The sequence below is a fragment of the Pongo abelii genome, chromosome 5, assembly GCF_028885655.2.
Source record: "Pongo abelii isolate AG06213 chromosome 5, NHGRI_mPonAbe1-v2.0_pri, whole genome shotgun sequence".
In the NCBI taxonomy this organism is placed as follows: domain Eukaryota; kingdom Metazoa; phylum Chordata; class Mammalia; order Primates; family Hominidae; genus Pongo; species Pongo abelii.
Window position 1 is genome coordinate 43,603,234 of NC_071990.2, and position 13,360 is coordinate 43,616,593.

At 46.4% G+C, this 13,360-nt stretch overlaps 1 protein-coding gene and 1 pseudogene across 3 annotated transcripts in view; one reads left to right on the forward strand and one right to left on the reverse strand.

The window, feature by feature from the left end:
* The window catches only part of ZNF318 (zinc finger protein 318), a 58,290-nt gene extending 45,155 nt beyond the window's left edge, over window positions 1-13,135 (reverse strand). The window contains exons 1-3 of one of the 3 annotated variants that reach the window (XR_008526179.2): window positions 12,424-12,977; window positions 8,765-8,913; window positions 621-1,260 (exon numbers count right to left, since the gene is read on the reverse strand). Coding sequence is in view for 2 of the 3 variants with exons in the window: in XM_054557533.2 (XP_054413508.1) it covers window positions 621-1,260; window positions 8,765-8,913; window positions 12,424-12,822 (1,188 nt within the window). In the remaining variant the exon portion in view is untranslated. Of the gene's footprint in view, window positions 1-620; window positions 1,261-8,764; window positions 8,914-12,423 lie in introns of all 3 variants that reach the window. The other 2 variants (XM_054557533.2, XM_009241913.4) reach the window with 2 other exon arrangements.
* LOC103890899 (small ribosomal subunit protein uS5-like) lies at window positions 6,930-7,772 on the forward strand (annotated as a pseudogene).
* Window positions 13,136-13,360: the final 225 nt, after the last annotated feature.

Consider the following 13,360-nt stretch of genomic DNA (forward strand, 5'->3'; position numbering starts at 1 on the left):
AACGCTAACTCATCCGCATTCCTTTGCTTGGGAACCTCTTCAAAAGCCTTTATCTCCTAAGAGGACAGCTAAAAACTAGTGGTCTTTCCACTAGTGGTCTCACCATCCTTTCACAGGTCAGGGAAAAACATCAAGGCTCAGAATGGTGAGGTGACTTGTCTAAAAATCACAGTAAGTTGGTGGCAGAAGTGGGTCCAAAATCAGAATCACCTGATTTCTAGTCCAGTGTCCTACAACTCATACATCTTGTCTTCTCTCTATAGAGAGATGAGAAAATTGAGATCACCTCCTCCCCTGCCCTTCAAGGTTCATTTCCAACAAACCCATACTCAAAGACTGCTAAAGGATAACCCAATTTAAGGAAAAAAACTTAATATCTATTTATTAATATAAAGCCTAATATACAGCAATAGAACCCTCGACTGATGCATTAAAAGGCCTACAGTTTCGTTTGGAGAGTCCTAGAAGGTGTAGCTCACAGTCCCAGAAGGTGTAGCTCACAATGTCGGTCCAGCACATATTACAAAGATACCATTAGGAACACAGCCCACAGGAAAGTAACCAGGCTTTAAGGTATTAGAGAGACTAGCAAGAGGCCCTACAAGAAACGCAGCAGAGACCTGCATGGAGGGCTCCATTATGTCCACCTCAATCCGCTTCTTCAAAATGGATTTCTTGGGCATCACAGATACTTCCTCAGGCCGATGCAAAGAATATCCTGGCTCCGATGCTGTTAGGACACCTGACAATCCAGGGATGGAACAGCCAGTACCACCACCATCAACTCCAACCAGCTCCTGACTCAAGCTCCTACTTCGCTCCTCCTCTTCCTCTCGCTTTCGTCTGGCAAGATCCAGTTCTCGAAACTCAGGGTCAAGAAACCTAGGACTTGGGCTTCTTCTACGCTGTCGATAGTTGCGAGTTCCTGATGCAAAACTTGGGTGATCCCCTCCCATGCTGTTTATCTTCACTGTGTCATCGTAACGGGGTCTTTTGGCCTCCCGGCTCCTTTCTTCAGATCGTATAGAGTAGCCTTTGAGTTTTTCTCGATTCCGTTCTGTTCCCCGCAACAGCTCATCGTGACAACTGATATGGGGACTATAATCAGATCGATGCAGGAAAGTTTCTTTTGTTCGGTAGTCCTCATCAAGTTGTCCCAAGAAGGGACTGAGAGGCCCTTCCTCCTGGGAAATATATCGCTCAAGACCCCGAGAGCACTGGGAGCTTCGAGTGAAGACAGAATCATCAGTCAGGTCATCCCTGAGAAAAAAGAGAAGCATCATTGAACAAATGGACTTGGAAAGAACAAGAGCACACAAGGCTAAGAGACTGGTGTTTGTCAAGGGGGCTACAAAATGCTTAGGGCAAAAGACTATAATCATGAAGTCCAAGAAAATTTCCTCTCACTTTCCCCAGGGGCACAAGCAGCTTTAGCCTCTAACCAAGAGGTAATATTACCAGCATATCTAGACAGAGCTCTTGGGTAATTTCTCTGACTAGACTTAGGGCATGCAGAATATCACGGAAGTTACACAACTCCACACAAGCTAAATTCTAGCTCTTTGCTACTGAAAGTGTAGTGCGGACGAAACAGCATTAGCATTACCTGGGAACTTTTTAGAAATACAGCTTCTCAAAGCTCCACCCCAAGCAGATCTGAACTAGAATCTGCATTTTAACAAGATCTCCAGGTGATTTGTCTGTACTTTGAAGTTTGAGAAACACCAGTCCAGATCAATGGGATTTTTTTGTTTTTTGTTTTGAGACGGAGTCTCACTGTCACCCAGGCTGGAGTGCAGTGGCGCAATCTCGGCTCACTACAAGCTCCACCTCCCAGGTTCACGCCATTCTCCTGCCTCAGCCTCCCAAGTAGCTGGGCCTATAGGCACCAGCCACCACACCCGGCTAATTTTTTTTTTTTTTGTATTTTTAGTAGAGACGGGGTTTCACCATGTTAGCCAGGATGGTCTTGATCTCCTGACCTAGTGATCAGCCCGCCTTGGCCTCCCAAAGTGCTGGGATTACAGGCATGAGCCACCGCGCCTGGCCTGTTAAGACAGAGTCTTGCTCTGTCGCCCAGGCTGGAGTGCAGTGGCATGATCTCGGCTGACTGCAATCCCTGGTTCAAGTGATTCTTGTGCCTCAGCCTCCTAAGTAGCTGGGATTACAGGCGTGCACTACCACGCTGGCTGACTTTTTGCATTTTTTTTTAGTAGAGATGGGGTTTCACATGTTGGCCAGGCTGGTCTCGAACTCCTGACCTCAGGTGATCTGCCCGCCTCAGCCTCCCAAAGTGCTGGGATTACAGGCGTGAGCCTCCACGCGTGGCTCAGATCAATGGTTTTAAAGCTGTGTTCCAGAGGTTGTAAAGAGTGCTCAGGAGCTACCAAAAGAAAGGAGGTACTAGAAAAGCAGAACCAGCAGGGCTCTCGACCTCTACCCCAGTTAAATCATACTAATTCCAACTTTAAGTCTGTATATTAAGGTTCTAATACTTCAATTGGAAAAAAAAAGTTTCACTACATGGTAACTTTTTAAAAAACTACTGATTTATCTAATTAGCATGATTTTCTCATAAGATTTAGAAGGTTCTCCAATGCTTTGCCTTGATGGTTCACATATTAAAACCCATAAAGCTCTCTCACAGCCTGTTTTGTCACCCTCTTTGCCTTCTCTGGATATCTACAAGCACTCTGCTAATCTTGGGCTTAGGAAAGAGAAAGTGATGGTTTGGTTCACCATATATTTTTATTTCATTAAATACAAAGGTCTCAGACCTTTGTGGCATGAGGTAAAAATCCAGGATGGGACAGCTATTCTTTTAGCTGAGAACTCTATACCACACCCAATAATGCTAACCTTCTCAGGGGCTATGGCTATGACACAAAACTAAAGTTTCTGATTTAAATCATAGATAGAAATAAACATCCTGTAGCACTTTATGTATGAAAACTTCTAAGTAATCTGAATAAAAAATAAAAGTTCCTACATGTCACTCACATTCCAGAGTGAATTATCATCTAGAAGATGGTAACTATTAGTGTCTTCTGCAGTTTCTAGTAGCTACTTTTGTTTTTTGTGAGTTTCTAGAAATGACTTTTCCTAGCTTTTTTAGTAGTTGCTTTCCTATCTCTGAGACTATGCCAGCAGAACCTCAAAACATTGCCTTTTCTTATTCACCAGCCTGCCTTTGTTCAAAGTTGTAGACCTAGGAATAAATTTATGAAAGGTTATCAAGGACAAACTTTAGTTACCTTCTTTAACAAGAATGCCACCTGTGGGAATCCAGGTTTCTGTTACCCACCTTCTTCCTAAGAATTTGGGAAATTTTGAGGTTTCAATGTAGTATGAAATAGGAATAAATGGGAATAAACCAAGGATGATTTCTGAAATCAAACTGAGGTAAAAATTTTTCTCTATAGGTCTGTCAGCCATAAACACACCTACTTCCAGAGAGGAATGTTCATGAGTTGAGTCACTCCATTGCCAAAACACCATCTACCATACAAGAAGTCTCTGATCATATTAGTATAGGGAGAAAAAACATAGGCTCCATGAGGAGTGGCAAGTTCATTCACACTCCCACATTCAGCTCCCCACTAGAACTATTACATGTCACTATGAAACGGCATACTAGCCCAAGATCTAATCCAGTACTAACTATCCAGAAGCTACAAATGAGATGGCTCTTAAAAAGCTGCAGTCCAAACTTGGAATCTCCAGTAGAATGAGACAGAAAAAAGGCACAAAAACAGTTTTCTTAGAAAAGCTATCACATATATATAGGCAGAAATCAGGTTGCTTATTAGAAGCTCATATCCTCCTTCCCCAGGACTCCAAAAGGATATGAGAACAGAACTGGCTGTAGTAAGAGCCCTAAAAAGGGTACAATCTCCTATACCCTGAAAGAGTCCAGCGATGGATACTCCCAGAAAGCCTTGGTTAAGTTCAACTGTTTTCTAAAATAAAGTCTATCTATTTAAAAAAAACTGATTGTTGGAGTTGGGTAATGAGGACATGGGGTTTCACTGTACTATTCTACATTTTTGTGTTTACAAATCTCTGTTAAACAAGTTTTAAAAAAATGTATGTATGTCCATATAAAAACTTTTATACCAATGTTCAGAGCAGCATTAATCATAATTGCCAAAAAGTGAAAAGAATCAAAATGTTATCCAATCATTCATCACTGATGAATGGATAAACAAAACATGGTATATCCATACAATAAGATATTATCAGCAATAAAAAGGAATGCTACAAACACGGATGAACCTTAAAAAAATATATGCTAAGTGAAAGAAGCCAGTCACAAAAGACCACATATTATATGATTCTATTTATATGAAATGTCCACAACAGACAAATCTATAGAGACAGAAAGTAGATTAGCGATTGCCCATGGCTCGGGGTAGGGTGGAGGGAGTAATGGCTAAAGGAACAGAGCTTCTTTCTGGTGTAATAAAAATGTTCTAAAATTGATTGTAGTGAGGGATGCACAACTCTGAATATGCCAAAAATCACTGAACTGTACACTTTAAACGGGTGAATTATATAGCATACAAATCACATCTCAATAAAGCTGTTAAAAATGTATATATATTTTAAAAGGTCCTTCAGAGCCTAAACTCTCCATTCTTTTCTGTTGATGAGTCCCAAAAATGCCCCGAGAAAGCTGTTTGCTTCTAGTCCCTAAAGAAAATCAGAGGGAAAAAAATCCCACTTCTTCAATCTGTCAGAATAAGGAGAAGGAATTAGGCGATAAGCTGGGCACAATGGCTCACACCTGTAATCTTAGCACTTTGAGAGGCCAGGGCAGAAGGATTGCTTGAGGTCAGGAGACTAGCCTGGACAACATAGATAGATAGATAGAAACCCAGTTTCTAAAAATTTATTTTTTAATTCACCAGGTGTGGCAGTGCAGCCCATAGTCCTAGCTACTCTGAAGACTGAGCTGGGAGGACCACTTGAGCCCAGGAGTTTGAGGTTACAGTGAACTATGATCACGCCACTGCACTCCAGGCTGGGCAACAGAGCGAGACAATGTCTTTTAAAAAGATATTAATTTTTTTTAAATAAATAGCTCCATGAATGGAACATTAAATGTGCAAATTACTTTGATGAACAGGAGAAATCAACTTCACATCCGCAAGTCTTTAGAAGCCAAGTGTTTTAGAATTTTTCACATTACCGTTCATGTTCCCTTTTGAGTAGAATTACAGTCCTACATACAGGGCTGCTAAGGTGAAGACACTAAAACCCAACTTGGCTATCATCCAAACCTGATATAAAACTTAACAGATTCAATAAAGGAAGAGAAAGACTACTAGAGTCTCAGAAAATAAATAAATAAACATCTGGCCAGGCATGGTGGCTCATGCCTGCAATCCCATCACTTTGGGAGGCTGAGGCAGGAGGATCACTTGAGCTCAGGAGTTTGAAACCAGCCTAGGCAACACAGTGAGAACCCCATCTCTACAAAAATTTGAAAAATTAGCTGGGCATCGGGTGGTGTATGCCTGTATTCCTAGCTACTTGGGAGGCTGAGGCAGGAGAATCACTTGAACCCAGGAGTCAGAGGCTACACTAAGCTATGATCGTGCCACTGCACTCCAGCCTGGGTGACAGAGTGAGACCCTGTCTCTTAAAAACAAATTGAAAAGGGGCCAGGCGTGGTGGCTCACGCCTGTAATCCCAGCACTTTGGGAGGCTGAGGTGGACGGATCACGAGGTCAGGAGTTCGAGACCAGCCTGGCCAAAGAAATCGCATCTCTACTGAAAATACAAAAAATTAGCCGGGCATGGTAGTCCGCACCTATAATCCCAGCTACTCAGGAGGCTGAGGCAGGAGAATTGCTAGAACCTGGGAGGCGGAGGTTGCAGTGAGCCGAGATTGTAGCATTGCCCTCCAGCCAGGCAACAGTGCAAGACTCTGTCTCAAAAAATAAATAAATAAAAATAAATAAACAAATGAATTAAAAAAAAAAACATCTACATACACTTCTTTTTTTTTTTTTTTTTTTTTTTTTTGAGACAGAGTCTTGTTCTGTGCAGTGGCACAATCTGGGCTCACTGAAAACTCTGCCTCCCAGGTTCAAGCTTCTCCTGCCTCAGCCTCTGGAGTAGCTAGGAGTACAGGCATGCGCCACCACTGGGTAATTTTTGCATTTTTGGTAGAGACAGGGTCTCACCATGTTGGCCAGGATGGTCTCGAACTCCTGACCTCAAGTGATTGGCCCACTTCAGCCTCCCAAAGTGCTGGGATTACAGGTATGAGCCACTGCACCAGGCCCAAACATCTACATACAAAGGATATAAATGGCCTGTATCATTGGTTGAAGACTAGACTCACTGTCAGGGGACAACCTGAGTATGCCAATGGTCCTGTGGCCTGGTTTTAGTGGACAGTAATTATCCACACAAACCATACTGAACAAAAGGGAAAGAAAAGAAATGTGTAGGGGGCAACATTATTTTTTAAATGGCCTTGTATCTCTGTTTAGAACCTTAATCTCACTTTCTCTGAAGTAGACCTGTGCTTCTGAAACACATGATTCTAGAAAGAAGACTGCTGCCCCAAACTCCCTAAGAGGAAAAATTTTAATTTTTGTAATTTAAAAATACAATTAGTTCTATCTGAAGCACATGTGCATAACAAAGTTTATGCAAAGGGGAAGTGACATCCTAGGCCTAAGAAGAGAAACTGCTGAAGCTAACTCAAAACCTCAGCAAAGAATGAAGACAATCATACTATGTACCACCTACCCAGACTACCTACTCAATAATTTCCCCAAACAGAAGCAGCCAGAAGGGCAAAGGCTATTGCCTCAATTAAGTGATACAGTCATGTATCTTGAAGCCCTTTAGAAGCTTCAATGTTATATGACATAAGACTATTCTGCCTTGTTTCTTCTCTGAGAAAACACCAAATGGCAGATGATGTCGGTGGAGAGGGTGGGATGCGGGCAGAGGCCCCGGGGGGCCCTGGGATGGGAAACCACGGTGGCTTCCGTGGAGGGGCTGGGGTTGCAGCCGTGGACAGGGCTGAGGCTGCGGAGCTCATGGAGGCAAGGCCAAGGATAAGGAGTGGATGCCTGTCACCAAGCTGGGCTGCTTGGTTAAGGACATAAAGATCAAGTCCCTGGAGAACTATCTCTTCTCCCTGCCCATCAAGGAATCTGAGATCACTGACTTTTTCCTGGGGGCCTCTCTCAAGGATGAGGTGTTGAAGATTATGCCAGTGCAGAAGCAGACCCACACTGGCCAATGCAAAAGGTTCAAGGCGTTTGTTGCCATCGGGGACTACAATGGCCATGTCGGTCTGGGTGTTAAGTGCTCTAAGGAGGGGCCACCATCCCGGCCAAGCTCTCTATTCTCCCTGTGCGCAGAGGCTACTGGGGGAACAAGATCCACAAGCCCCACACAGTTCCTTGCAAGGTGGAAAGGCTGCTGCGGCTCTGCGCTGGTGCGCCTCATCCCTGCGCCCAAGGGCACTGGCGTCGTCTCAGCCCCTGTGCCCAAGAAGCTGCTCATGATGGCTGGTATTGATGACTGCTACACCTCAGCCAGGGGCTGCACTGCCACCCTGGGCAACTTCGCCAAGGCCACCTTTGATGCCATCTCTAAGACCTACAGCTACCTGACCCCCCGACCTCTGGAAGGAGACGGGATTCACCAAGTCTCCCTATCAGGAATTCACTGACCACCTCATCAAGACACACACCAGAGCCTCTGTGCAGAAGACGCAGGCTCCAGCTGTGGCTACAACATAGGGTTTTTATACAAGAAATGTAAAGTGAATTAAGCATGAAAAAAAAAAAGACTGTTCTGCCTTGCTTCACTGCATCCACATCCAATGGAACCTTGAGGTATTACCAACGGCAAAACTGGTCCTCAGACTCCCTGCCCAGCTCTCCCCCACCCGCCTAGCTATGCTCTGTGCAACACAGCAAGCGACAGTCTCAGTTTGAAATTACATTACATTGATTTATTGCTACTGCTAATCATTTGTCAAAACTCCCAATGTGCTGGGCAGAGACCCTAACAGTCATGGTCTCAGCTCTGAGAAAGAGTGCTTTCCTGAACTCCCATCCATACTTTGACTTTTGTGAGGTGAAAAACACCTAATGTGATTATTTACAATCTATATATGGTTAAGTTCCTAGTACCTGAGGTCTATATCCAACTCTCTGGAGTTTATCTACCCTTCCTCAGCACTCAATAGTTGTAAAATAATAACTGAACTTAAACATTTTTGAAGGTCTCTAGCTTTCTATTAATACTTTATCTACTTCACATACACACATATATTAGACATGAACTTACCTAACCCTTTCTGAATCTATGTTTCAGCCTGGATAAGCTAAAAAATAACACCATTTTAAAAAGACTTCCCATTTTGTCCAGAACTTTTCTTTGGAGAAGGGACTGCTCATAGTTTCACTGTTTTAGAATCTATACCATCTCAACTGTTCTTCATTTGGGGGACTCTGATTATGTCCCCTCAGCCTCTTCTTTCTAGTCAGACTCGGATGACCTTTTTAAAGTCTTTTTTTCTATACAATTTATTCAGCAAAAGAGTCTACACATCATTATACTCTTCCCACTTAAAAATTCTATCCCAACGTTTTATTTTGTACTGGACACGTGGCATAGGAAATAACTTTAGAGCTGGCACCATCCTTTCAAATATATCATTCAGAAAACAGCAACATTTCTGCCTTCAAGTACTAGTATAGTATGCCCTGCCTTAGGTGATGCCTACCTGTCCATGTCTTCCAGATTATCCACTGGTGACCCCAGGCGATCACTAAGCCGTCGCCGTTCTGGTGTGCTAACACAGAAGTGGTCATTGCCAACAGTGATCCTTAAGCTCTTTTCCAAAGAGTCAGAATGCAGACCAGGAGAACGTCTCTACAAAAGTAAAGGATGATATGGTTAGTCAATAGGGTCAAGACATCCCTACATCCAAAAACTCTCCTCCCTAGTTACAAAGTTAGCCAGGCATGGTGGCTCATGCCTGTATACCCAATGCTTTGGGAAGCTGAGGTGCATAGGCCCAGGGAAGAATGTGAGACCAGTCTGGGCAACACAGACTCCATCTCTATAAAAAAAAAAAGCTTAAAATTAGCCAGGTGTGGTCCCAACTATTCAGGTGGCTGAGGTGGGAGGATAGCTTAAGCTTGAGAGGTCAGGGCTGCAGTGAGCCATGAATGCACCACAGCACTTCAGCCTGGGCAATAAGCAGGACCTTCTCTCAAAAACAAAAAACGACCCCGCAAAGTAGGGGTTCAACAAGGTGAGAAATGGTTATGGTAAGACACTATACCAAAAATAAAGCACTTTTTAAAAATTATCATCTTCTTAGAGATATAAGCCCATACCTCTAACTCTCCTAAACAGTGACCTCTCATTCTTACTGGGCATGGGAAAAGAGAAGTGAATAAAGTCCCTGCTCTCAGAACCTACATATTTCCAGTGAAGGAGGTAAGCCAAAAACAAGTTTAAAGAAAAAAAAAAAGTACTTCTGGTAAGTGCTTTAAAGTCATTAAAACATGGTATCATAAAAGGAGTTACTTCAGATAGGATGGTTAGAAAAGGTTTTTCTCAGATGATAACCTGAAGCCTGAACGATGAGATGTCAGCCTTGCAAAGAACAGGTAGAAAGATGTTTCAGGCAAAGGAAAGAACCACCTCAGTATTGAGCTTGGTATACTTTAAGTAACAGAAAAGCGGCCAGTGTGGCTGCAGCAAAGTGACAGAAGAGGAAAAGACAGGCAGAAAGCACGGTTGGGAAATTTGGATTTTATTCTTAGTGCAATTAACAGTTATAGGAGGGTTTTACACAGGATAGTGACATCATCTGACTACATTTTTCCTCCAGATGCTTGCACGGCACACCCTCACCTCCTTCAGATCTTTATTCAAAAATCACCTTCCCAGGAGGCCTTCCCTGACTACTCTATCAAAAATTTTAACTCCTCGGGCCAGGCATGGTAGCTCATGCCTGTAAGCCCAGCATTTTGGGAGGCTGAGGCAGGAGAATCACTTGAGGCCAGGAGTTTGAGACCAGCCTGGGCAACATAGTGAAATCTCTCCCCACACCAAAAAAAATTTTTTAAATAAAATCAGCTGGGATGTTGGTACGCACCTACAGTCCCAGCTACTCAGGAGGCTGAGGTGAGAGGATCGCTTGAGTGTGGGAGTTTGAGACTGCAGTGAGCTATGATCACGCCACTACACTCCAGCCCGGGTGACAGAGCAAGACTGTATTACATACACACACACGCACACAGGCACACAAATTGTAACTCCCTTCTCTGCTCTTAGTCCTTTTTTTTTTTTTTTGAGACTTGCTCTGTCGCCCTCAGTCTGGAGTGCAGTGGCACGATCTCGGCTCACTGCAAGCTCCGCCTCCCAGGTTCACGCCCTTCTCCTGCCTCAGCCTCCCAAGTAGCTGGGACTACAGGTGCCCGCCACCAAGCCCGGCTAATTTTTGTATTTTTAGAGAGATGGGGTTTCACCGTGTTAGCCAATATGGTCTCAATCTCCCGACCTTGTGATCCGCCCGCCTCGGCCTCCCAAAGTGCTGGGATTACAGGCGTGAGCCACCGCGCCCGGCCCTATTTTAGTACTTCTTAGTCCTTCTTAGTACTTAATTACATTTAACATACCATGGCATTTCTAACTTCATCTTATTATCCAACTCTCCCTGCTAGAATATTAACTCTATAAGGATAGGAGTTTTTGTCTGGTTTGTACTTTGTTGTATCCCCAGGGTAGTCCAGAACAGTGCCTAATGCAAAGTAGATGCTCAATAAATACGTCAAATGTATAAAGTGAGAGCTTAAAAATCAATTTGATTTCTGTGTAACCTCCAGAATAAACTGGAGGGTAGCAAGAGCAGAGTGTAAAGGAGCCAAATGCAACAATCCATGAAAGAGGTAAAAGGGCTTAGACCAGAGTGATGGCAGGAGGAGGGCAGTTTTGGGGATGTATTCTAGAGGTAAAGCTAACGGGTTAGACAGATGAGGTAATCTGACAAATTAGATGTGGGAAGAAGGGAGATAATGACTTTCTGATGTAAGCAATGGATAATGCTATTTACTCAGACAGAAAAGACTGGAGCAAATACATGGTGCACTGGAGAAGAAAAGGAGGTTGTGTAAACAAGCATTCTGTTCTTGCTTCCTCTGTAGTGACTGCCACCCACACTGGCACTGCTCAACTGAAAATCTTAACATAGTGACAAATCAATTTACCCATGACCAAAGTACTCACAGTACTTACATACATGTTAGAGAGCCACTCAAAAAAGCAGAATTTTGTTACTAAGTTTTAAAAAAGAGGCCAGGCATGATGGCGGCCGCCTGTAATCCCAGCTACTTGGGAGGCTGAGGCGGGAGAATTGATTGAACCCCGGAGGCGGAGGTTACAGTGAGCTGAGATCATGCCATTGCACTCCAGCCTGGGCAACAGGGTGAGACTCTTTCTCAAATAATAATAATAATAAAAAGATTGACGAACTAAAAATAAAACAAATTCCCAAAAACCAGAATCTCTTGGGGTGGTGGTTATGGTTAAAAGTCAACATTATTTCTAAAACTAAACTTAATCTCATGCTCCGTTCCTCTAGCAGTGAAACACAGAGGTTCAAATCATGGGTTTGGGGAACCAGGCGGATCTGAGTTGCACCACAGCTCCACCACTTAGCCGTGTCACCTTAGTCGAGTTACTCGAACCTCTCTGGGTTGGTTCCTCGGCTGTACAACAAGGAATAGTATTAACTGCCTCATTTCAAAGAGTTGTGAGGGTTAAAAGAATGTGTAAAATGAAAGGCTAGGCATAATTCCTGACTTAGAACTCGACAAGAGGTAGTGGCTATGGCAATGACTGTGGTCCTGCACACTTCATTCCGAAGCAGCAGCTCCAATTCATTTAAGCTAACAATGTATACTCTAGACGTAAAGCCTGGTAGGGTTCAAGAGTCCCTAACTCGCCACAAAAGCGGACATTTCGGCTTTTTTTCCTAAGATCCAGGAAGGCAGCTCAGGTGTAAGGGGATGAAAAGTACGGAACCCCGAGGACACGTCAACTCTACAAAAAGTACCAAGCCACACGGTTTGGACGAAATGCCCCCGCCTTGGCAAACTTTCCACACCTCACCCGGCATGAGAGAAACAGCCTATTCCTAAGGAACGGAGCGCGCACTCCCGACCAGACGCCCGTGCGCTCCCGAGTCCGTTATTGTGTCAACGCTCCCGGGTCTGACAGAAGACTCCAGGCTCGGCATCCCCGAGGGAGTCTGGCCGGAGGCTTCGCGCTTAGGACCCTGGTCTGGAGGCCCCGGGCGTTTCTGGAAACGGGAATTCCGGGCGAGGGGGCTGGGGGATGGAGGGAGTCCTGGACGAGGGGTGGGATTACCCGGCTGCCGCTGTCGCCTGGATGGTCTCCGCGGCCGTCCCGGGCATAGTCGGCGCGGGACGCCCCTCGGCTGCTGCCTCTGAAGCCGGCCGGGCCCGGCGGGAAGAGTCGTCGGCCCCGCGGTGGCGACGGGGAGCCGCGACGGGCCCGAGGCGGGGACGGGGAGACGCGACGACCCCGTGGCGGGGACGGCGAGGCCCGGCGGCCGCGGTGCCCTGAGGGCGAGCGGGGTCGGCGAGCCGGGGTCCGCGACGAGGAGCCGGAGGGCGGAGGCGGCGGTGAGCTGCGGCGAGCCGGGCCTGAGGAGGAGCCAGAGCTGCGGCCGCTGCGCGGGCCGCCCCCGCCGTCGTCTTTAGGCCGGTGGGAAGAGACGGAGGAGCGAGCGCTGCTGCGGTACATGGTTCTCGCAGCGGCGGCCACGGCGACAGCTCCGACCCGGGGGCGCCCTAGACGCAGGCCCGGAGCGCGCCGCCGCAGCTGCAGCCACCGCCACTTCGGCCGCCGCGCGCCGCCTCAGCCGCGGGAGCAGCCCCGTCCCCTCGTCCCCGCGTCGCCCCGGGGGCCCGGCCGAGCGCGCCCCCGCGGCTGGCGGTTGGAGGGCGCGAGCACGCGTCCGACACACCCCCCCGCCTCCGGGGCTCCCCGCTCCTCCACTCAGGGAGCGGCCGCAGGAACCAAGAAAAGTGGGGAGGAGCACAGACGCCGGTACGAGGCTGGGCGAGGGGAGGGCAAGCGAAGCGCGCGCCCTGAGCTCTGCACGCCCCGCCTCCGAATCCTCAAGATGGCGGCCGCAGAGCCGCCTACTTCCCCCTCCCCCAGCGGCCACGTGACCCCTGTGGCCTCCGCGTGGGGTGGGCGGGGCGGAAGGGAGGGCTTCTCTGGAGAGGAATCTGGTTTTCCGGGGATGCTCCAGGCCCTGGGACTTAGGGGTTTGGAG